Source organism: Galeopterus variegatus, unplaced genomic scaffold, assembly GCF_000696425.1.
Source record: "Galeopterus variegatus unplaced genomic scaffold, G_variegatus-3.0.2 Scaffold983, whole genome shotgun sequence".
NCBI classification, from domain to species: domain Eukaryota; kingdom Metazoa; phylum Chordata; class Mammalia; order Dermoptera; family Cynocephalidae; genus Galeopterus; species Galeopterus variegatus.
Genome location: NW_007727094.1, coordinates 177255 through 203944, shown reverse-complemented (window position 1 = coordinate 203944; position 26690 = coordinate 177255). Strand labels below are relative to the sequence as shown.

At 35.0% G+C, this 26690-nt stretch overlaps 1 protein-coding gene across 1 annotated transcript in view; it reads right to left on the bottom strand.

The window, feature by feature from the left end:
* The window catches only part of THEMIS (thymocyte selection associated), a 170319-nt gene that overhangs the window by 123275 nt on the left and 20354 nt on the right, over positions 1-26690 (bottom strand). The window contains 1 exon segment of the mRNA XM_008574008.1: positions 14757-14915. Within this exon segment, the coding sequence (XP_008572230.1) occupies positions 14757-14915 (159 nt within the window).

The window sequence follows — 26690 nt, the reverse complement described above, 5'->3', positions numbered from 1 at the left end:
AGCACCATAATTTTATGCCCACAATGAGCAGATTATAGGGAGAATAAATAACGTAAGCACATTTTAAATGCAAACATTGTGCTGCTTGTAGTTATTCTCAAGGTATATATTATGCACAGTTACTGAAGTTCCCTTGAACAAAAGGAACAGCAAAATGCCAAGGCATTTTTGAAAACGTGTTTTATTCATGACTCCGAAAGGTGGTTGAAGCAAATTGAGGGAAGAGTATACCCTCCTTCCATTTTAATGATCTTAATTTTGCTAATAGAAAGTTAGTAGAAAGAGTTTGGGAGCCATGTGGAGCTGACTGTGTTGTTCAGTATTGATGTTGCCTGCAAATTAAATGTACCTAAGTAGCCACCTGTTAATGCTTAAGATTATGTAAAGCCCCATATGTTTCTCTCTCTACACATGGGAGGTAAATATTGAAAAAATTATTCTGGTGTGAAGGGTGGAAACAGCAGCAATTCTTCTATAACTGTCAACATATGCTGTGCTGTTTCCTTGTAATGTTGCACTATGTCTGACATATTTGCTGATTTTTACCATGCAATGTTCAAAAAAAATCTGTTACCCATGGTTATACAAAACAATTAAAAATCAGTTTACATTAAATTCAAATTAGGAAGAGGTATCATTTTCCGATGTAACCATAAATTTTAAATGGATTTCAGAGCTTAGGATTTAAACAGATTTAGATTTGCACGATAAAGAAAATGGAAATTTTTTTCCCCCTAAATTCACCAGCATATAAAAAGGAACATTTCTCTCTAAGCACATCCTTTTAGTTCCATATTACTAGGCAACAAAAACTAACTCCAATAACATGAACTTGAAAATCCCACCTAAAATCATCTTTGGCTAAGCCCACCACTATTGCAGTGGATTTGATCTGGAAAGCAGCTTGCTGGATCCTGACAATCCTCTCCAGAACATCTGACCTGATATCCGGTCAGCAGGAGCATCTGAGCAGTGCTGAGATGAGCCTCTATAGAGCACTGGACGATCTACTGAAGGTAGAACTGCCTCCAACTATTCAAAGATTGGCAAAGACAGTAGCTTCCAGGAAAGACCAGAGGAACTGAACTAGCCATTGCTGATCACCTTGCATGTTGAAGATAAACAAATTGGGGGTTTCTATGGTTTGTATCTGATTAAGATACGTGGCTGTCCTTGACTTCCCAGTAATGTATTCACATAAAGACACAGAAAATAATAGAAAAAGATGAAAACTCACCACATCATCAAAACTAACATGGGTCTCATGAAATAAAGGAGGGAATTTAACATTTTAAAAGATACTAATAATGAGAATAACAGTAGTACCTGCTATGTAGTAATCACTCAATAATCACCTCATTTAATTTATTTAATTCTTGGAAGAATTTTATAACATAGACAATGTTTTCCCAATGTTATAGGTAAAGAAACTGATAAACTGAAGCACTAAAGTGCATCGAGGAACTCATTCAGTCTAAATTTTTATGTGTTTTTTTGTGTGCAGAATATATACACATATGCACACACACATATACACGCATATATACTCTGTATAAAAATTTAATACATTTATTCAAAATTAAAATTAAAATCACATATTATCACTAGATTGAAATAGCCTCTTTTAAATCTTGGCATTTTTTTTTTCAATCTTGATATATACGCAGAGACAGAAATGTTTTTAACAACACTGAAACTCTACTGTGCACATTCATTTAGATCCTACTTGTCTTGTTAAACATTGAACCATGATTAAACCTCGTGATTTAAAATATTTTGCACAAATATCATTTTTAATAGCTGAATAATACGTTGTAAGGATGTATTATAACATCCTTTTCCACATTGTTGGGCATTTAAGTAGATTCCATTATTTTGCTATTACTTGTAATTCAGAAATGATTATTTCTTTTAGAGTTGATTCAGATAAGTGAAACCACTGAGTTAAAGCCTTAAACATTAAAAAGGCCCTTTTCTCAGCACAGTGCTGGCTCCAGGATGGCACTACCAAGACATAAATGTATCCCCGTCATCAATCATTATCTTTGTACACACATAAAATAAATATTTGCAGATGGTACCTGAAAGGTATCACCTCTATTTTGAGAAAAATTACAACAATCTACACACACCGCAGCTGGGTTTGAAAGTGACCATTTGACAATATCTTTCTCAACTTTATCGCCACAGTTACAAAAGCTTAGCTAATTGAATTTCTCAGTGTTCTACTAATTTTATCGATGTTTTTGTTTTACATTTTATTGTTATCTAGTCCACACTTTGCTATTAAACTTTTTTCTTTTTTTGAAACTTTCTTATGTACAGTAAGTTCCACTTTATATAATCAGATATATTGTTTCTTTATAATTTTATATTTATAATCTGAAATTTGTTTCAAATACAAATGTAAGACAGTTTTACTTAAAATGTAACTTTTTCTTCTATTTCAAATTTCTTTTGCCATGAGGTGTAGGGTTGATGATCCACTTTGTTCTATTGCCTTCTAAATTGATAACTATGTTAGAACAATTTACTAAATAATTTTTTAAAATCCCAGATGTGTAGCACCAACTTTACCAAATAGAAAGTAATACTCTATATCAAAGTCATTTCTGAGCTAGAAATGAATGCTTAAGCACATGGACACTAGAATCAAATTCAGAACATTGCTCTGATGCTTCTGTAACAAATAGTATTGCTATTATTAAAGTAATTTTTGATTCAGCTTTTGATATTTGTAAGTAACATAAAGCACCATTTATTATAACTTTATATTATGTTTTAATATGGGCAGGACAAGTACTACCTCATTGTTCTATTTTTTGAATATTTGCTTAAATATTTTCACTTTATTCTCCCAAATGAGCTTTAGAGTTACTTTCTCAGGAGCAAACATAATAATGATTGTGATTATAATATGGAAATTGCATTCATCATTGTGTTAAACATAAATTAATACATATTCAAGTGACATGTTTATAATATTCAGTTTTCTGATTCAAGTACTTAATATGTCAGTTTATTTTTAATAAATAAAATTTTATAATATTCTTTAAGTAAACAAGTAAATAAAGTTTTATAACAGGTTACCCTTAGATATTGTAAATGGTTATAAGTGGGAAGTACAACTGCATATATTCTTGTATATAAATATATACTTGTTTAGGCCCAAGTTTTTGTTTTATATATTTATTTTTATCTAGTCATCTTATTAAACATGCTTATTAATTCTAACAAGTTTCAATTTTTTGTTTCATTTGAGTCTATCGGTTTTTCTGGGTAATGATATTATCTGCAAATAATGATTATCAATCACCTCATTTCTAGAAGTATTTGAATTCATTTACTTCTGGCCATATTTACTTACTCAGAATTCAAGAATGGTGTTAAATAAGAGTAAAAACAAACACTCTTAGGAGAACAACTCTTCCTTTTATGATTCACCTAATGTCGTAAAGTTGACAGTGTAACTCTCTTATGTCTGTCAGGCCCTGCCATTTTTAATGATTTTGAAGGTTTTAAATTTCATGTTGCTATAAAAACTGGGACAGGGATACTGAAAACCATTGAACTCTGTGTACTTTAAACAGGTGGATTTTATTATATGTAAATTATATTTAAATAAAGCTGTTAATTTAAAAATACAGTGTGAGGGGAGATGAACAGTTAAGTCAAAACCTCAAAAAAGCAGTTAGATAGGCCCCTTCAAACATTCCTGGTGGGAATATAAATTGACAGTTTTTATGAAATGTGATTTGGCAATATGTATCAAGATCTTTAAAAACAATTTTACTTCTGAACCAATAATATCATGTATATAATAATCAGAAGTGCAGACAAAATTATAGTTAAAAAAGCCCGTTCATTATAGTACAAATTCCATCAATGATCTTGTTCAGGATGAGTTTAATAAATTATGGAATGTGCATATGAGGGACTATTATAAAGAAAATACTATGCTTTGAAAAATATTTAAAGACACAAGCAAGTCCTCAGAAACAAGTTTTTTCCCATTATGTTAAAATGTGTCATACTCATATGTGTATGGGTATACAATGTACCGGAAAACAATGGAAAGAAATGTATCAAATATTAATGCTAGATAGTTCTGATGATACGACTCCAGGGAGTTTTTATTTATGTCCCTACATTTCCTTCCAATTTCTAATTCTCTACAAGATGCCTGTGTTGCTTGAAAACAAGGACAGATCAATACATTTTTTTCTTTTCATCTTTATTTTATTTTATTTTATTCATTTTAACCTCTCAATGTACATCGTGTCCCTTTACCCATTCCTTATGTCGATACAAACACCTGCATATGAGTGTTTATAGCAACTTTATTCATAATTGCTAAAACGTGGAAGCAATCAAGATGTCCATCACTAGGTGAATAGATAAACTGTGGTACATCCAGACAATGGAATATTATTCAGCACTAAAAAGAATAGACTTACCAAGCAACAAAAAGCCATGGAGAAAACTTACATGCATATTAGTAAGTGAAAGAAGCCAATATAAAAAGGCAGTGTATTGTATGAATTCAACTATATAACATTCTGCAAAAGGCAAAACTATGAAGACGTTAAAAGGATCAATGATTACCAGAGGTTGGGGGAAGGGAGCATTGAATAGGCAGAGCATATGTAGGGCCGTGAAACTATTCCGTATGATTCTGTATGATACTGCAATGGTGGATACATGCCATTAGACATTTATTAAAACCAACAGAATGTACAAGAGTGAACCCTAATGTAAACTCTGGACTTTGGGTGATAACAATGTATCTATGTAGGTTCATCCACTGTAACAAATGTACCACTCTGGTATGGGATATTGATAGCGGGGGAAGTTGTGATACATGGGGTATATGGGAACTCTGCATACTTTCTGCCCAATTTTTCTGTGAAACTAAGCTGCTCTAATAAATAGAGTTTTTTTTTGTTGTTGTTGTTGTTTTTGTTTGTTTGTTTGTAAAGCTGCATTTCAGTGGAAGAACCTCTAAGTTCCTGAATATAGTAATGTGCTCTACCAGTGTTCCTTTAACAGTCAAGGAACTTAAAACCTGAGTAAACAAGTTTTTAAGGGCGATCCGATTCCTCTCATGAGAGTCCTGCCATGGTGGTACCGTTGAGGTAACATCATAAAGAACTTTTAGAAGAATTGTGCTTGTAGGAAAGGGGGACGGTAAGAACAAGGAGTGGTGAGATAGTTTAGAAGATGGGCATAAAATATTAATAAAATGAACACTTGTAGAACCAATGTCGGTTGTGGAACAGCCTATTTTAAAATGATCTTTTTTGACATAATCCCAGTCGGATGCTAAAATGCACATAGGTAAGTTAAAAATATGATTTTAAGCTAGAATTGCAAAATCCATTTGTCTTTCATATAAGGTACAGTCATGTGCCGCATTAAGATGTTTCACTCAAAGACAGACCACATATGCATCTGTGGTCCCATAGATTATAATGGTTATACCATATAGCCTAGGTGTGTAGTAGGCTATGCCATTTAACATTTGTGTAAATACACTCTATGCTGTTTGAATAACCACCAACTTGCTTAATGACACATTTCTCAGAATGTTTTACCATTGTTAAGCGACCCATGACTGTACATGGTAGTTAGCCAAAGGACATAAAGAAATTATCTGATCATGTACTAAAGAGTAAAAGAAAAAAACCTGAAAAATACTGTAAAAGCCCAAATTTCTTTTGCATGTTAATTCACATTTTTTTGGTTTTTGCATAGTTTATACAGAATACCCCTTTTTGTTAAATTGTTAAAATATTTTGTATAAAAGACAGTTGAATTTACTTTGCTTAAATGAGCACAGTGTGGAAGAGGTGCCTTAAGAGAAGTTGACCCCCCAAATTTGGAAGAATACCCCCTAATTCCTTGAATAGCTCTAAATCATGTTTCATCATAGCATCTAGATGGAAAAATAGAAGAAAATTCTGCCTTATATCTTGCTTCTTTTAACAAAAGTCCTTCAAAAAACAGAATATAAAAAGGGTTAAGTATATAAAGCTATCAATTATATTTTAAATATTTTTTGCATAATAATTTTCCTATCAGGTCCTTTTAGAAACTGATATTTTAATCAAATAAAAAATTAACTACAATCATAAAACTGCTAAAGATGAAAAATTTAATCATTCTACGGTAGCTGAAAATGCAGTGAATGACCACTGAATGCAATAGCATATATTTTCTGTTAGTTAAGTATATAATACTCCATATGAAGCAATGGGGAAATTCACTTTGAAAAATGTTAATGTATTAGGTATTTTGGTACCCAGGTATAAAGGAGCAGATTTCATAGATTTTAGTTGTTTAAACTAAATTTCTTTCAAAAGCAATCATATTATTAATCCAATTTCTGTCATTGGTTATTCCTAATACCTTTCTGAATTTTTCACATTTATAATAAAAAATGACTTTTAAAAGAGTGTCACTGTTAAGGGATACGGCATATTGCAAGAGAATTCTCCATGGCTTTTTTACATGCCTCAGAAGCTAGAAGTAGCAGATTTTTTTCAACCATTACAAAAATGATAGAGAATGTCCCCCTCTTCAGAGACATTCTAGGATAGTAAAGTCTCCCTCCTCTCCATGAAGGAAATTTTCTTACATTCCAGGATAACAACAATAATGTTTTTGTTGATGGCATCGGTTGGCAGTTTTGCCAGAAGCCCCTCATATATTCGGGATTTCCTAAGCTCAGGGTACCTCAGCTATATGTTCAGCACCTACTTGGCCCTGCAATACATCACCCCATGGGATTTGGGGGCCAAGGGGAACCACTGAGGCATGAAGCTCCATGCTGCCTGCTGTGCCAGGAGTAATAAACTGCTGAATCTGTCTGGTCTCACTTACGACCTACTTTATGGAAGTGTGGCATCAACCTAATAGCCACTTAGGAGTTGCCTGACCACTTGATTAAAAAAAAAATCCATTTATCTGCTAGAAATTAATTTAAGTAGGAAGCACTGCCTGAAGCTTGTTTTTAATATGTGGTTCAAATCCATTAGACATATGAAGGAAATTTTATATTTAGTGAATTCAGTGAATTTTCTAACATTCATCTAAAAATTCCTGTTTCACATTAGGTTAGAAGTGACATTAGTTTAAGTCTTTTTAACACTACAATGCTTACTGCACATAACAGGAAAATTAGAAAGGATGTCACATATTCAGGGTATCCATGGTTCTTATTATGGCACTAATGTTGGTTGACAAAAGACCATCTCATTCTTTTTCTGTGATTAAGCAAGAAGTGCTTCAGAGCACAGACTCTGGACCCATACATACTGTAGAAACCTGTGCTCTCTAATACAATACCACTGTTGCAGTCATTACTGAACACTTGATGTATGGTTACTTGAAATCTGGATAGTCTGAATTGAGATGTGCTGTAAGTAGAAAATACATATGGGACTTTAAAGAGTTAGCCTGAGGAGAATGTAAAATACCTCAATAATGTTTTATTAATTAGTGGTTGAAAGAATAATATTTTAGATACAGATTTTTAAATAAAATATATTATTAAAACTAATGTCAGTTTTTTGGGGGTTTTTTGTTTGTTGTTTGTTCTTTGTTTTAACTTTTTAAAATATCTGTGCTAGCTAGTCTCCACAATGGCTCCCAGTTATTCCTGCCTCCTGGTAGTCACACCTTTGGGCAGTCCCCTCCCAGACTGCACTAGCATTGGTCAGTGAACAAAAGAATATGGCATGAGTGATGGTATGTTGCTTCTGAGATTAGGTCATAGAAGACCGTGGTTTCAGTCTTGGGCTTTCTCTCACTTTCAGATCACTTGCTCAGTGGGAACCCTACAGAGAGGACCATCTGGCAAAGAACTGAAACCTCCTGGAACATATGAATGAACTTGGAAATGGATCCTCCAGTCCCAGTTAAGTCTTCAGAGACTGCATTCCCTGCCTACAACTTCATTGCAACCTCATGAGACCCTGAGCCAGAACTCTACCATTTGAAGCACTCTTGGATTCCTCATCCTCAGAAAATGGCATCATAATTGTTTGTTATTTTAAGTTGCTTAAGGTAGAGATAATTTATTATGCACAAATGTGGCTGTTGGAAATCTGCAGTGACTAATATGACTCATTTAATATAATCTATTAGACAGCACTAGTGCAGATTCAACATAACCACTTCCTATGTGACTTTGAGAAAGTTACTCAGCCTCTCAGTCTGGGCTCTTGTTTTCTCATCTGCAAAATGTGAATTTAGTCAGTAATCTATATTTACATAAAAGTGATTAGAAAAGTTTTATATGTAAATGTATTAAGAACAGTGTCTGGCACATCATCAGGATATTCATTTGAGTGTGAGATATGGACAGGATAGGATATACAGTAGTGGATGGCGTTCCATTTCTAAGCTTCACTACCACATTTCCTACACGCCTCCTATCTCCTGAAACAAAATTCCTACACAGTAATAAAATTCACAGAGTATGGTCTAAAATTTAAGTCAGAAAAATGTCTTCGATCTAGCCTTATAATTTTAACAGTGGTTTTATAGATGCAACAACAGCCTTCTTTGAACATATGGTTTAGAGACACTTAATGTAAACTCGCTGTTTGGAGGAAAAAAATCTCTGTTCATCATAAAGATGCATTGAGACACTTTTTTTTTCAGGATATTTCTCATGACTAATGAGAAAACATTTATTATTCATGCTTCAAAACACTATAAAGGAGGAACAAATCTTTCCAGGAGGTAGTCCAGAAATTTGGAACTTCACTATAAGCCAAACATTATATGATTTACCAATCTTTGGGGATAATGCAATCAACTACCAAATATCAGGATATATTTTTATCGTGTTTGGCAAGAATAGCATGCATTCTAGCTCATCAAAGGGCTCAGCTAGAAGGGCTGTCTTCTAAAAGAACAAACTGTGCTTCTAAATCAGTATGTTTATCTCCATACAGAACTGAAATTATTGCTTTGATTTCTTTTAATGTATACATTTCACCAATGTAAAAAAAAACTTAAGATAGAAAGTGGTGAGTACACATTGTCTATATGATTTTCTGTATTTTTGTATACATTTATAGGATTTCAACACTTAAATAAAAATAAGATTTTAAAATAAAAAAAGATTGAAAACCCCTAAAAGCTTTTGTTTAAGTGGGAAACATATTAATATTTATAATGTTAGGAATTAAAAATAGAATTTTAATATTAATTCATTCAAAAATAAGAAAAGAAAACTTGAAAATAATTTTTTGAAGAACTCTTTTTCAGAAGAAAAAACTTGGTGAGAAGAACGACATCACAAAAACAAAAATGGTAGAATAAGGATCACTAGAAATTGTCTCCTTCGTAAAAACTATGAGGAAGCAAAATAAGTGTCATGATGAACTTTTTCAGAACTCTAGAAATTAACAAAGAATTAGAGCAATTGTGGGAGCATTTATTAAAGAAATACATCACAATTTCGTAAGAACAGCAAACTGTGTGGCATTTTAACTTTTTTTTTTTTTTTTTTTTTTTTTTTTTTTTTTTTTCGTGTCCGGCGACGGATCGCAACCCTCAGTGTCGCGCCCGTACCGGACCGGGGACCAGCAATGGGATTGCAACCCTCGGCGTTGCCCCCGCGCCTCACTCAGCCAGTGAGCGGGAACCGGTCTGTATGTGGGATCCGAACCCTCGGGCGGGAGCGCCGCTGCGCTTCCCAAGCGGCGCACTTATCCAGTGCACCACCGGGCCGGCCCCATTTTAACTTGTTTTATTTCTATTCTCCCATCCACTCCTTTCCCCAACTTCAGCTCCATGGTAGCTTTGAAAAGTAATAGTCTGTAATCATGGAAAAACCAGTAGCCTAGCAATCATGGTAGGAGTCAGAAAGGGGTTAAGTTTCCTTAAAAGCTCAATCCCAGAGAATTGTCATTATTTGACATGTCTGGTGGCTACCTGGAAGATCATACTTGCATGGCTGTCTTTGATCTCATCTCGAACTTATTCAGTGGGAAAAACCTTTTCTCCAGAGCACACGTCAAAAACAATGACAGAATTTTTTAACTTTTGGAGGTGCTTGCAGAGGTTGAGAAAAACTGTAGGCTAACCCAAAAGCTTACAAAGAGAAGCTGGGAAAAAACAGGTCCATAAGGACATCGAAAAACTCCAACAAATTCCTGAGAATCTAGAAGACCACTTGCATGTGTAGAACTATTCACATGCCCAGAACTGTGTGCTTTCTCAGGAAGAGCTGAGAAGGCCTTTAACCCTCAATTCTGGCTGGCTTTGAGGCTCTACATGGGTAGGAAGTAAAGGCTAAGTATGAATTTTTAATTGCCTGGCTGAGTGTTAAAGGTATGCCCCAAAATGAACACAGACCCTCTCAAAAAGACCGAAGACTTCCTGGTTTCATTTGCTTAAAGAAATCTCTGTTCAGAAACTAGTTGTCCACTAAGCTAGATGATCAGGGACTTTAGTGGCAACACATGACAAAGAATGCAGACTTCACAGATTTAGTTCAGAAAATTTACTAAATGAACAATAAAAATAACAAACTCTGGGGAATGAGCAAGAATCTGATTTCTGCAGTTGTCACATTATATCACTTAAAATATCCAGTTTCTAACAAAAAAAAAATATGAGACAGGCAAAGGAACAAGAAAGTATGCCCATACATTGGTGGAGGGTAGGAGAAATCAATAGAAATTGTCCCCAAGGAAGCATAGACATCAGGCCTATATACTATAGTTCCTTTCAGCCAGTACATCATGGCTGGCTAGCAAGAAAAAATTACAAAGCATACTAAAAGGCAAAAACACAAAAACACGGTTTGAAGAAACAGGACAAGCATCAGAATCAGACTCAGATATGACAGGGTGTTGGAATGATTAATATGCTAAGGAGTTTAACGAATAAAGAGAGAGCACACAAGAATAGATGGGCAATGTGAACAGATAAAAATTCTAAGAAAAAATTATTACTTCTTATTTTTTGAAATTTTAAAAATGTAAGGGATCAAAACCACTGTAACAGAAACAAAGAATGCCTTTGAGAAGCTGATTAGTAGACTTGACATGACTGAGGAAAGAATTTCTAAACTTGAAGATATGTCAATAGGGACTTCTAAAACAGAAAAGCAAAGAGAAAAAAATCTGAAAAAGCAGAACTCTCATTCATTGCTTGTGGGAATGCAAAATGCTACAGCCAGTTTGGAAGATAGTTTGGCAATTTTGCTAAATTAAACATCCTCTTATCATATGGTGCAGCAAACATACTCCTTGGTGTTTACCCAAAAGAGTTGAAAACATCTCCACACACTGACTTACACACGGATGTTCATAGCAGCTTTATTTATAATTGCCAAAACTTAGAAGTAACCAAGATGTCTTTCAATAGGTGAATGGATATATAAATTATGGTACATCTAGACAGTGAATTGTTTTTTGGTGCTAAAAAGAAAAGAAGTATGAAACCACAAAAAGACATTGCAGGATTTTGATAGTGGGGGAGACTGTGTGTATAAAGGAACAGGGAATATAGGAGAAATCCCTGTAACTTCTGCTCAATTTTTCTAGGTACCTAAAACCAGTCTAAAAAAAGTATTTTTTAAAAAAACAAGAGAATTAAAACAGTACATTAGAAAATATCCATTAAACAAAAAAGAAGACAGTAATGGAGAAACAGAGGAACACAAAAGGTGTAAGACATATGAAAAACAAGTGGAAAAATGACAGTTGTAAATCTCACATTATCACTAATTGCATTAAGTGTAAATGGATTAAACACTCCAATTAAACGGCAAAGATTGGTAGGATGGATTAAAAAATATCATTCAACCATATGCTATCTGCAAAAGACACTTTAGATTCAAAGACACACAGTCTGAAAGTCAAAGGATAGAAGAAAATAGACCATGCAAATAGTAACTAAAAGCAATCTGTATTGACTATGCTAATATCAGACAAAATATACTTTAAAACAAAAAAGTGTTACTAGAGACAAAGAAAAATATTAAATGATTAAAGGGTCACTCTGTCAATAATAGATAACAATTATAAACACATATACGCCTACCATCAGAGCTCTAAAATACATTATACAAAAGCTGACAGAATTAAAGGGGAAAATAGACAATTCAACAATAACAGCTGAAATTTTTAATACTTCACTTTCGATAATGAATAGATCTCAGTAGAAGATTTACAAAGAAACAGAAGACTTGAGCAATAGTATAAGCCAACAGATATCTGTAGAACATTCCCCCCAACAAGAGTAGAATACATGTTCTTCTCAATTGCTCATGAAAATTCTCCAGCGTAAGCCACATGTTAGTTCATGGGACAAGTCTTAATACATTTAAAAGGATACAGCATATGTTCTCTGACCACAATAGAATTAAATTACAAATCAATACCAAATAGAAATTTGGAAAATTCACAAATAACAAGGATGTTTTAAAACAGTATTAGAATTTTTGAGTTTAAAATCTAACTGGGAGTTTAAATTGGAAGTTTTAAATATTGTATAAATAAAGAGATGTTGCTATTGAGATTTATTTTTTTTAAAAAAAATTGTGGTCTTTATGTTTATCTTTCTCTCTAGTTGCTTGTGAAAGGAGTCCTCTTTGAAAGAAAATATTCCCTGATCATCATCAATCACTTTACCCTCCATTGTAACTCTGTTTCTTACAATAAAACTAGTTTTGTAAACATTGTTTTCAAATTGTTGCTCAATTGATGCAGGATTATCACACCAATTGAAAGCTCAAAGGGATATTCTAAATAACAACTCCCCAAGTTAAACCATCAGCCAAAATCTAAATGTTTTCACTACTCTAATAAGAAACACTCCTTCTACCAAAAGATTCTAGTCATTTTAACCTACTAGATATTTATTATGTGCATCTTCTCCTAAACAGTGTGGGATTATAGCAATAAATGAGATTCAGATTCTCCCCCTCAGAAACCTTGTGATCTATTAGGCAGATGCTGCTAGTCAGACAAGCACACAAATAACTTCAATTACATGCAAAATGTAATAAATGCAGTGATTAAGGTATGAAAGACTAGACTGATTCAAAAAAAAGGAGTTGTTAAATCAAAATAAAGTACTTAAGAAAGGCCTCTTATAAAGCAATGGTTCTCAACCTTGTCTGCCCATTAGTATCACCCAGTGAGCTCTAAGAAACCTTGATGATTAGACTTTGATACATCCAAATAAATCAGAATATCTCATGCAAGTGGCTTTAGCATTGGGATTTTTAAAGTTTCCTAGGTGATTCTAATGTGAACCAAGTTTGAGAACCATTGTAAAGGATGGAGGTAAGAAAGGAACTGTTAGGACTGAACAATGGGTAAGGCTTCAACTGAAAGGGGTAGGATTCTAGAGCATTTGGAAGAATGCTCTCTTCAATATAGCTAATTTATTCTCATTCTCCAGACTTCAGCTCAATTATAACATTGTCTGAAAAGCTTTTCCTTATGCCCCAGTGATAGTAACAGTAATCTTAATAATGGTAATAAAAACTGACACTTATTTTTTACAGCCATTGCTATACACCAAGTACCATTCTAAGCACTTGTATATTTCCATATTTAGTCTTCCCAATAACACTAGGAGATAGATAGTATTATTATTCCCATTTTACAGGGGGGGGAGGGTAAGTAACTTTCCAAGTTTACACAACTAAAAAGTGGTAGTGTTGGAGTTCAAATATAATGACTCCAGAATCCATGTTCTGAAACACAACCAACTGCAGTTTGATATTCCTTCCATAGATCCCACGTATACTTCAATCATACCATGAAACTCAGTATATTGCAAATGTTCATGAGATTTTTCTCTTCCATTACTCCTTCATTCATTCAGTTAACAACTATTGAGCACATTCTCTGTGCCAGAAATTGTGCTTGGTCCTAAATATACAACTTTGTATATGCCATATTTCATCTGTCAAGGAGTTTTAGTAGAGGTCAGCAAACTATAGTGGACAGGCCAAATTCCTCTGGCCATCTGTCTTTGGAAACAAAGTTTTATTGAGCCACAGCCATGCTCATTGGCTTATGCATTATCTAAAGGTACTTTTATGCTACAACATCAGAGTGGAGTAGTTGTTACAGAGACCATCTGGCTGCAAAGCCCAAAATATTTAAATAAGACAAAAGAGAAAATCATCAATGACTACCCAATGATGTGTACGCTATGGTACCTAAGATACTATGGGGACATAAAAGAGAGATACCTAGACTAGTTTAGAGGATCAGCAAAAGTTTTCTAAAAGGCATAATATTTGAGCTAATTTTGGAAGTCTGAGTAGAGTTGACTAGATAAAGAACATCAAGACTTGTCAGTAAGATCTGGCAGGGAAATTCAGCAGTGATCCATGAAGCTAGAGTAACGGCAGTAGGAATAAAGAAAATAGGTATGTTTGTGATGTTAATTAGTTCCATAGACTTTATGAAAATATGTCTTTGTTTCTCAATTCTCACTATCTAGCACAGCTAGTGAGACATAAAGTTGGGATTCGCTCAATAATTTTTAACCCAAGAGATTAATTCTTAAGTAGAGTATGTTTATTAAAAAGGGGAGTAAATATTTTTCTTCTGATTATCCTTAAAATAATTGAACTACAATAATTCTGACTTTTCATCCACTATCTTAGAGTGAAAAAAACTACCATTTTTTCATTGTTTTCGGTTGTATAGATGTACATAACTATTCACAATCTAGTAGTAGAAATGTGAAGTGGTTGCACTATACTGTACCTGGAAAATTCATAGGCAGTTCAAATGGTTGTGGAGACTCACAGCCTTCACTGTGCTCACAAATTTCAGCTATGATCTTCTTAATTTTGAGACCAGTAATTTTAATCACTTCTCCTGTCGACAAACAGCATTCATTTCCAAACATTTCATAAATAGAGCCTGAAAAGAAAAAAACAACCCCAGCTTTTTAAAAAGAATTAAACAGTAAAGAACAAAGCAGGAGTCAAAAGCCTCATACAAAGTATTTTTGTTCAGTTCCTCTCTTAGACATCTGCTAAACAGGAATTTAATCAAGCTTGGCAAATCATACAGGGTGTACCAGAAAATATATTAGATTTTCACTTTGTCCACTAGACAAAGTGTAAAAAAAATCTCATTTTTGTTCTCATTGTAAATTGAATGCATGGTTTCCTCAGAACCTTTAGAGCTCATCTTTCCAAGGTCAAACTACAAACATGTCTTCCACTGCCGGGATTTAGAATCTATTTTTGCTGGGCCACAGAATTTGGCTAATAGTAGTCCAAAATGTTCTAAATACGTACTGCAAACAAGGTCATAATACAGTCCAAGACCCAAAGACAAAGAATCTGCACACCAGGACTTTACATTAAGGTAATTATATTTATTTATTAGATCTGGTTGTCTTTATTATCATGAATATAAGACGTTTTTATCTCTTCATTTTGACAAGCTGGAAACAATTCTCAATACCTTTGTGGCAATAGGGGGCAGACCAATCCAGATAAACTGAAAAGCTTCATTTTAGTTCAGAATTTCGGTCTCCTTCCTGACAAACCATTTACCATAGATGCTAAAGCTATGCTTTTTATCCATTTATTTACCTTTTATATCCCCTGATGGAAAGACAGTGAGCAGTGAAATAACCAGAAGATGAGCAGAAAGAGGAGAGGCAATAGTTCTGGTTCATCTACCCCTAGTAAAAACAGAATAACCCAAAAACACATCTCTGGCATATTATTGCTTTACAAGTGAACAGTAAACTAAAGGCTAATGTAAACGAACATTACAGAACCATGAGCTTTTAAGTATATCAAATTTTCCTTACCTCCAAGATGGTCTACGTCCTCTTTACCACACTAAATGTAAAGTATGCAGGCACAGTATTTTAGGGTTTTTAGTTTTCTGAGTTTTTTCTCTATTGAAACATCTCATAAAATCTTGCCTGTTATGTAGCAGGCACCTAGAAAGTTTTCATGGCGTTAGTGGTTACAACAAAACTTATTAAGCTTGGCATGCAATGTAGCTCTAAAATCTCTGTGATTGTATCAGAGTCCCAACAGATAATGGAGCACAGTCAACTTAGAGTAATTTGAGGCAGTTTAACATACGGGCATTTCATATAGAGGCACAGCCAGTTCTAGGCAAACCAAAAAAATAAATGTCCTGACCTCACTCTTTTCCCAAGGTACCCCATTAGCCAAATTCTGCCAGAAGCCAGAGGAAAAGGGAGCTGCTGATGGCCCAACAGAAGTCAGCCTCCCAGATAGAATGGAAATGAAAATCCAGCACACCAACATTACTGTCCATTACTTAACCAAGAGCATTTTGCAGACAAGCTTTTTGTTCCTCAAGCTTTGATTATATACTTCCACAAGCCCCATCCTTTTCTCATGCTATTCCCTTAACTACACATGTGCTCATACTTTCATTAACTCCAATACCTAGTGATATTGATGCTGGAGGAGAGGGTCTGGGGAAGCCTGACAGCTGACCTCAACCCACCTCCTCCTTTTACCAGATTCTTGACTCTGCCACAGGAAAGAATTCAAGAGCAGAGTCACAGTAGAAAATAAGAACAGGCTTACTGTAATGAGTAAGAGACACAGATTTCACAGAGAGAGTGCTGCCGAGCTCCAGAGACTGAGCAGGGCCCACACCAAGTTTAACACAAAAGTAAGAAATACACACTGAAAGTTTAATAGAGTGCAGGCTGGCTTAAGAGAGTGAGCAGCTGCTTGCTGAAAGTAAGTTTGATACATACTCCACAGGCAGAGTGCAGGCTGGTCTCAGCGACAGTGAGCAACAGACCCACCTCCTGCCAGGATTCATCTTCTATAGTTTCACTATCTAATACATGTTCATGCTATCTGAGGAATATTAACTAAGGGGGTGGTTCCCAGTTATGTAACATAGTCTTGCACATGCTCAGTTGGTCTCCTTTTAGGGCATGTTCATTGGTCAAATCCTATCACATGCACCAGACATATTCAAGAATATTCTGTGCTCTGTAGCACCTCAAGTGGAAGGTCATTCAAAGGATAAAATCCCTTCCACTGATTGTACTCAGTCACTGGGGTCATATAAATCTGTATAAATTCCTTTTAATGAGCACGTTCAACTACTGGATTTGCATAAATCCACCCCTTGTGGTCTCAATCTCCTCCGTTGGTGCTGAACATAGGTTCAATAAGCAACACTAACTCTCCTCTGGGGAAGGGCTTGGAGGAGGGGCCTGAGACCTTGGGGAATTTCTTGAAGCCTGGAAATGTGTTCTGAAACCTGAACCCAGGGAAACTGAGCACCTCTGTCTCATCGCCAGTAGTCTCAAGTCCTTTGTGGACCAAATTGAGGTACTAAAAAAATAATTAAAAACCCCCAATGACATTTTCCTCCAATGAACTCAGAATGGTTATTTGCTATCATCCTCATTTAGCAATTAATCACACACTAACATTTTACATCTTTAGTACTATTTTACCCTGTACTTAACTTTTTATGAGTTTAGTTTTTATTACTACCAACTCAATTTTAAGCTTCATTAGAGAAAATATTGAGTTATACCTTTGTATGACTACAACACATAAACCTCCCTTCTTCATTCATTCTCAATCTTTTATAAAAACCTACTATGTGTCAGCCATTGTAATAGGCAGTAGGTATCAGAAAATGCATAATCTCATCCCCCCAGAAGTGCCGCCTTGAAGGGAACAAGCAAGTAAGAAGATAATTGCAACAGATTATGAGAAAGCTATGATTTTGGAAATACAAGGCACTGTGGGAGCCTGTTGGAAGTATTTAATTAAGCAATTACTTGAGAAAGAGATCAGGGAAGGATTCCTGGAGGAGATGACAGCTGAGTCGAGTTTTAAAGGACTGTCACAAGATTTTAGGACAGGCAGAGGAAATAGTATTTTAAAAGGCGCTGACATGTGAAAGAGCCTGATACATTCTGGAAACTTCAAATAGTTTGAAGTAAAACTATTTTTTTACCTTCAAAAGTAAAAAAGGAGAAGTGCTAAGAAAGGAGACCAGAAAAGTAGAGGGAGTCCAGATTCTGCAGAGTTTTTATGACTTTTTATTTACCAATGAACAAAAAAAAGTCATTTGAAGTTCAAAGCAGCCCCAAAGTTGGAGAATCTACATTTCCAGTTATCACCGTCCAGGAACAAATACCAATTTAATGAGAAGTACCATTTGTACTCTAGGTGTTTGCTGTCCAAAGCGTGGTTCACCACATCACCTGGGAGCTCGTTAGAATCTCGGCCAGACCCAGACCTGCTGAATCAAGACCTGCATTTTTAACAAGATCCCTAGATGATTTATACGTAGATTAAGGTTTGTAAAACATTGGTCTAGGCAACAAATGTATCACTGAAATAGTCTCTGTTTTGAAATTGCTGCAAAACTAACCAGAGAAGGGAGGATGTGCAGAAGGAGCATTGGGTGTCACTGAGGTTTAATTGAAATTCAAAATGAAATGAATTTGTGTGAGATTATATATATATCAACTCACAGGGAATGGAAGCTGGAGATTCTATGAAGAGAAAATTGAGAGTTTTAGTCACTACATGAAAAGCTTTTGACTCTTCAGGTCTCTTTCCAAGCATCTCTCTTCTTTTGAAAAAAAAAAATCACTTTTTTCAGTCATATAAGAAGAACCTCGGGCCGGCCCGGTGGCGCACTGGATAAGTGCGCCGCTTGGGAAGCGCGGCGGCGCTCCCGCCCGAGGGTTCGGATCCCACATACAGACCGGTTCCCGCTCACTGGCTGAGCGAGGCGCGGGAGCAACGCCGAGGGTTGCGGTCCCGTTGCCGGTCCCTGGTCCGGTACGGGGGCAACACTGAGGGTTGCGATCCGTTGCCGGACACGGAAAAAGACAAAAAAAAAAAAAAAAGAAGAACCTCAGGCAAATGCTAATATTTAACATTTCCCTTTAATATTTAGTGACTTCCAATTTTCTCTAACCAAGAAAGCTGTCAGCTCACTTTTAATAAAAACAGTGTTCAGAGATGTCCAGCCCTAAATAGTTATGTCTATGATAGGTGACAAGGACATAGAGCAAATCTCAAATCCCTGAAACTGGAAGGCTTCTTGTACTTTGTTATCATCAATATAATGTGTCTTAAAATATATTTTTTCCTCAGTGATAACACACAATGGTGAATTTTTAAAATAGCCAACTTTCATAACATCAGAACAAACACATACAATATGTATAATTGCTTTTTAAAAATTAGCTGAGATATGTATCTGAAATATGTTTGTGTATATATAGATACACATACTAAAATGGTTTTCATTTCATTTTAACCACAAGACGTGTATTTTGAATATGCAAATATCGAATCTATTAAATCTTTACAGACTGATTCTTTCCAAGTCAGAGCATATGTATTCAGGATAATGCCAAACATCAGAGAAAGCTGGAACAAAGAAGCCTGTTTTCAGTGATCAAACATCACCCCTGAAGGCTGCAATGCAAGAGCCACGTGCCTTTGAAATCACCTTTTCTGTAATGCTACTTTGCTCAATGAAAACGACACATTAATATCCTTTTATGAGCTCATCCCTTGTTTGACAATCCATATAAGCAATGCTGTGATCACATCGAAACATCCAAAACAATTGGTTCAATAGATTTTCTTCCATCTCCCTTACAAAATTAAAAATGTGTGACAGTCAGGAAAGAGGAAACTACCGTGATTGGAGGGTTTTTAGCCTTTCTTCACATGTACTCTGCTCCACTCCCTGACCCACACCACCATACCAGACCCCTCATCCCTTCACCTCCTCATCAACCTGTCAAAGTCCAACCAATTCTAAAGATGCAGCTCATATTCATCAACTCCTTCAAAGCCTCCCTTCATCCCCAGACCTCAAAAAGATCAATTCTCTCCTCTAAGCTGTAACAGCACTTTGTGTAAGGGTTGTATTACAACCCTTATGTGATTATTACCACAGCTTGCTATTATGATATTATTTTCTGACCATTGATATTATGTATATTTTGGAATTTATTGTGAGTTCCTGGAGAAGAGACATCATCTTAACTATATTTATACCCCACACACACACACATACACAAACACATAGTAACACAGTTCTTGTCACTTAGTAGATGCTCACTAGTTATAACTTAGCTTTACTATAAAAAGGACAAAAAATTATTGTGGCTATAATAGTGGTCCTTCGGCACCAGCAGTTTAAAACACGTTCAGCTCAAGGTTTTGGCACAGGTATATCTTCATTTGGTATGTTTGATATCAAACATACAAGCATATGTGAGATTAGCTGGCCACCCTTGAATTCCCTAGACAAGGAATATTAAGAGTAGGTGATTCTATAATATAAATCTGTACTTGTTAAATTCTCATGAAGGGAAAGCTCATGAGATGATCCGAGATAGATTTGGAGGACTTAGGAAAATACATCTGCAAAGTATGGTTGATAATGTATGACAGTGTATATAGAACAACATCAGATTGTAGTTGCCAGTGGAGACACATCTTTGCTCCTCATCAACAGGTGTGACTATTTTTTGCTTAAGGATAGTGAGCATTATCAAAAAGAAGCACCTCCATAAAGGAAATATTTCAGTGTGAAATTATTTTTTTGACAATCATGTCCCTAGACTTGGTGATTGATAAGGCATTAAGAGACCATTATAATGATAAATTCAATTTTCCAAATGAGTTTGCCATAGAAATGAAGCTTAAAGGGGGCTATGGTTGCAATAAACATGGCCAGTCTTTCATAAAAAGACTATCTCCACCCCCTGTATGGTAAAGACAATGTCATTTCCACTATATGATGAATATGTCTGAAAATATATGAACATGATATTTGAATACAGTGTACAGATAAGTAGGCATGAAACAGCAAGCTTGCAGCTATTACTAGGGATTGATTCTACCAGATAGTTACTGGATACACCACCAAGAGAAATAGCTGAACATTGATAGAAGATGATTTTTCAAGGTTACAGAGACTCTTTGCCCCAAAATATCAGTATGAAGAGTGCAAAACATTGGGATCAGGTAGTAAGAAAAATGATGGTTGCACTAAGAAGAACTAAGGTATAATTTCTCTAACTTTTAAGAATATGGGGTTCTTCTTGTGGTTTGGGGGCTTAAGTATTATCCAGGAAGTCAAGCCCAAAGACTGGAATGTGCTAAAGTTTGTAGTGACTGTTGGTTAGTTTTAAAAAGTCTGACAGGACAGGGAGGAGAAATAAAAGCACATACTGGTTGAAAAAGCTGGAGACTGAAAGTTAAAAAAAAAAAAAAAAAACCCAGATAAAAAATAGTAGTAGGGCCAAACACCAGAAAAGCCCAATTTTCAATCACACTGAGTGAAGTAAATGACATTCAAATGACTAAGTTTTAATGGTTGAGGAAGAATGATTCACAATTTCATACAATAGCTAAAAACTTATTTGTTTAATGGCAGGTCAATTAATACATTAAATAAAACTGTCCTAAGAAGGTTTGCAAGTGGTTGTTATGATGGAAGTCATCATTATGGCTCCTCATGTTAACAACTATCAGAGCAAAGGGATTTGGGTGTGTGTATATGAAATGAGTTCCTCCTACATACCTACAACATGTTTCCCTATGATGGTGGAACAAATCAGTGGTTCTGCATATCCTGACACTAATATTGACCATATATTGCCACATTTTACCCAAAATTTAACCCTCAAAATGACAACATAAATAATATCATGTTTTCTTATGTGGCAGTATAGCTTTAGTAGTTGGTTTATTATTTTCAGAAGGGCTTGGTTTCAAACCTGTTTTATATATTTTAATATACTTGCCTATGTTTTATATTTTAAATGTTAAATAAAGTTTCTATAGACCTCTATAGCCATTTAAAATCATAAATCCGTTCTCCACTTCTCATTTAATGGATATAAATATACTAATTGCGTTGATTATACAAGGGCTCTAATGCACTATAATTTATTCACACAATACATAAAAAGTAAAGCTTTACCATATTTTATATTTCCCCAAGTTCATTAACATTAATTAGACACTACATTAACTATTCTGCTTGTGAATTATAGTTTGGAAAGTAAAAGACTGGGATATTTGTTTAGAAATTTTTGAGGTTATGTTCACTTAATTAAATAATAAAAACTGTGCTTTTATTTTGTATGTCTTTTTATTTCATTTTTATCACTTACTTATATTGTATTTTATCCAAGTAGCAGTGTGTGATGTGCTGGAGGAAGAAAATAAACTGTCTTCACCACAGATAGTTTGAGAACCACCTCAGATAACTTGAGAAACATATGACCACAGTCAAAGCTGGGAACCAGGATGTGGTCTCAAGGAGTTAGAGGGTTAGAGTACAATTTGAACAAAAAAAAAAAAACAAATTTATAACCTAATACACAAAGTCTTAATCAGTGTTATTAATTCATCTATCTCAATGACACCAGCAGCCTGGGTGCCCTAAGAGGCACAATAATTTTAATCAATTGACAGTAATAGTTCTAACTGAAAATTGCAACATTGGCATTCTGATTTCTACATCATAGTCTTCTGAGTTATATGAGGCAGTGCTTGAGCCTAATTGATCCTGGATGCTTTCAATTGCTGGACATATGGCTAAGGTCCAAATCCATGAGCAGGTGAAATCCCCCAGGAGATGGATTCAGTGAGTTCTACCCAAATAGCATGTCAGGTATTCTCCATGAGAAAGATGGCAAATATCTGTAGTATATTCTACCATTTGTCTCTCCCATCACCTGTCATTTATGGCATATTTCCAGCTGAATTAAGATATGGCCTAATAATCCTCCTCTATATAATTTTCCAGGTGATTATCCATCAATTGAAGGCATTCCAGGTATAAATTACTCCCAGCCTAGTCCTGCACTATGACTTACCTTTCTTTCTTTAAGCAGCTTTGGTTGATATTTAAAGATTTTAATCTTTAGATTGTGCTTATTCCCAAAGGCTTAGTCAAAAGAAATCTGGGAGAAGAATACAGACCCCCTCAATCCATCATTATTCAAGGGCAGCTGTCTGAATTGAGTAATAAAACATCTAACTTGATAATAATCACAACTTTTTATTGTCCAATGACAGCTTTAGAATGAGTTTAAATTTTATTTACATCTCTAAGCAAAGTGCCAACAATTCTAATGACCTCTTGAATTTCTGAGATTTGGTGTAGGACAGGAGCTTAAAAACTATCTTATTCTAGTAATATATTATGATGACTGAGTCCCTGTACAATATCTCTCTCAAGGGGCTGTCCAAACTATATTCGAACACTTTCACTGGTAGGAATTCCATTTATTTTTAGGTGACCTGCTTTACTTTTGAGCAATTCTCACTTTTAAAAAGTTTTTCATTTTATTAAAAGTGTAATATGTGTTCTCGTACAGTGTACACATTAGATCTATTCTTTAGCCCTTGGAATTATACAGAAAACAGTTATTTTAACTCTTCTACATAGAAGCTTTAAAATGTTTGAAGGTAGCTGTCACCAGTTGTCCTTTCTAAAATAAAGCTGTCAAACAATTAGAGTCTGTTCAGGGCCACTGCTTACGGCATAGGTTACCCATTGTAAAATTACTTCAAACACAACTTACGTGGATATGAGTGGCATCCTAGAAGTTGTGCAACATGGTAACCTGCCTCTGGAAAATGTGGACACTTAAGCGATCTGGCAGGGGGGAGGGGTGGGCAGGCGGCGTGGTGGATAGTACCTGTCGGGGATTTCCAAAAGAAGTTTCCTGCCAGGAAACTAAACATCTTTGCACAAGGAATAACCAGCCATTTCATACTAGCAACGTTTGGCTTTGCCAACCAATAATCAAAGTAATTCCTATTGAAAATATAATAAAGGTGTCCTAAAGCCAAGTAACAAATCTTGGAAAATAATACCTTATCAGTAGCTGGATTTCTTCCCTGCATCATTTCCACCATTAAAGCCAAGATATTAGGGTTATTTCTCCAGGGAAGGAGAGAGAAGTTTTAGTCATTGTGTAGCTCTGAGACTCAAAGAATTCTTGAGTACTTAGGAATATAATAATCTTTTAAAAATGGGCTTTGTTGGAGGAGGAAAAGATTTTTCACAATTACCAAAATCTTTTTTCATGAATACAAGAATCAAATAATAAAAGATTATTGTATAGTAGACTTTAGAACAAGGGGGACTTGGTTCATGACATAAAAGAATTTCCCACCCTGCTGAAAAGAAAATTAGAAATTTTTAAATTTAAAAATAAATAAATAAATATACTACATTTTACTCCCAAAATGTTATCTTTGTGCCACATCAGGAAAAATTTAGTTATAATTCTAACAAAACATGTACAGAACTTGCATGCTGAAAACTAAAATATACTGATATAAGAAATTACAGATCTTAAAAAATGGTAAGACTTACTGTGTTTATAGATTGCAAGTATCAACATGGTACAAACGTCAATTTTCCCCAAATTGATATACAGATTAATGCAATTTTATCAAAATTTCAGCAATATTTTTTTCTAGATATATACAAGATTACTCTAAAATGAATATGGGAAGGCAAAGGAACTAGAAAAGCTAAAACAATTTTTTCAAAAGAATAATGACAGGAGAATCAGACTACACAATTTCAAGACTTATTTTATAACTACAGTGGTCAGAACTGTATGGTACTGATACAGGAACAGATACATATACCTCAATGGAACAAAATGTAGTATCTAGAAACAGCTCCACAAAAATAAGTCCATCCAATTTTTGACAACCTTGCAAAAGCAATTCAATGTAGGAAAGATAAGGTTTTTAAACAAACAAAAAAAGTGCTGGAAAAATTAGATATTTGTAAAATAAAAATAATTAAAATAATTAACCTAGTACTAAACCTCATGTCCTATACATACAAATACTGACTCAAAATGGATTAGGAACTCAAATGTGAAACTAAAGAACTTAAATAAACCAAACAAAAAAACAATGGAAAATCTTCAGGAATTAGAGCTAGCAAAAGTTCTCTAACTTGACAACAAAAGTATGATCCATGAAAGGAAAATTTGATAAATGGGACTTCATCAAAATTGAGAACTTTTGTTGTATGAGAGACAATGTGAAGAGGATGGAAAGACTAACTACAGAGTGGGAGAAAATACTTGCAAACCACATGTCAGACAGAGGACCTAGATCTAAAACACGTGAAAAAAAAAACCCTCTCAAAACAGTAAGGGCTGGCTTAGGATAGCTCAGTTGGCTGAGCATGGTATTGATAATAACAAGGTCCAGGGTTCGATCCCTGTACTAGCCAGCAACCAAAACAAGCAACCAAACAAACAATCTAATTAGATAATAGGCAAGAGAAATGAACAGACATTTCACCAAAGAGGATGGCAAATTACATACTATACGATTCTCTCTTTATATAACATTTTTGAAATGACAAAATTATGAAAATGCTGAAGAGATTAATGGTTAAAAGGGGTTAAGTAGAGAGTCGGGGAAGTGGGAAGGAAGTGAGTGTAGCTATAGAAAGTCAACGTGAGGGATGTGGTGATAGAAATATTCTGTATCTTGAGTATATCAATGTCAATATCTTGGTCACAATGTTGTACTATAGTTTTGTAAGATGTTACCATTGAGGGAAATGAGGTAAAGGATACATGGAATCTCTCTGTATTATTTCTTACCACTGCATGTGAATCTGCAGTCACCTCAATATTAAAATAAATAAATGTGTGTGTGTCTGTGTGTCTGCATGCACTACAGTGCAACTTTTCACACTAGTGACAAACTAAGAAAGTCTAGGTCAAACACAGAAACCCAGGCAGACAAAGGGAAGTGATAGAAGAAGCCTGAGGGAAACGTATAATCCCCAAACTGCAGTAAACCATGAGGAGAGTTATGACAGCAGAGACAGGGGCAGTGGGTTATATTAATATTAGGGAAGACATGACCCTCTTCCCACCTTGCGACTCACTCCCAGAGGGACTCCAACACCGTACTATCCCATAGAACTGTCTGTACTGATGGAAATATTATAATCTGAGCTACCCAACACTGCAGTTAATAGCTACATAAGGCTCATAAGCACTTGAACTGTAACTAATGTAACTGAGAATCTAAAGTTTTAAGTCTATGTACTTTTAATTAGTTTAAATTTAAATAACCACATAAGGCTAGTGATCACAATACTGAATAGCACAGTTCTACTAAAAGGTAAAAGGGAAACTTCAAGAGAACCGAGGTTTTCAGTGTTGGTAATTTGGGTATCATGTGTCACCTTGATTGTCCTCTCATGCTAATGAAGTCAGCAACAAACAAGTCAAAGTATAATCTCCTACATATGTAGTAGCTGATATGTGATTATAACTGAATGGGGTCAATTTGGATGGCTGGTTATTAATATTGATAGAAAGGGCATTCCAGAAAGTAAGAATATTACTTTTCAGATCGGAACAAATTAACATGTGTTACAGGATTATCTGACATCCAATGTCTTTCCAAGATGATCCGATTACAAAATTAAAAAGTCAGTGGTTGGAGAGAACTCAAGGAGAGTGGATTTCAAATGTAGGCAATACTGTATAGCAATATTGTTCTAAGAAAGTTTTCCTAAGAGCTGCTTGCAGAGTGGCAAGAGACACTAGGGGCAATGAAATGTGTTATAGGGTGACCCAGGCATGCACGTGCACGTGAACAGGATGACACC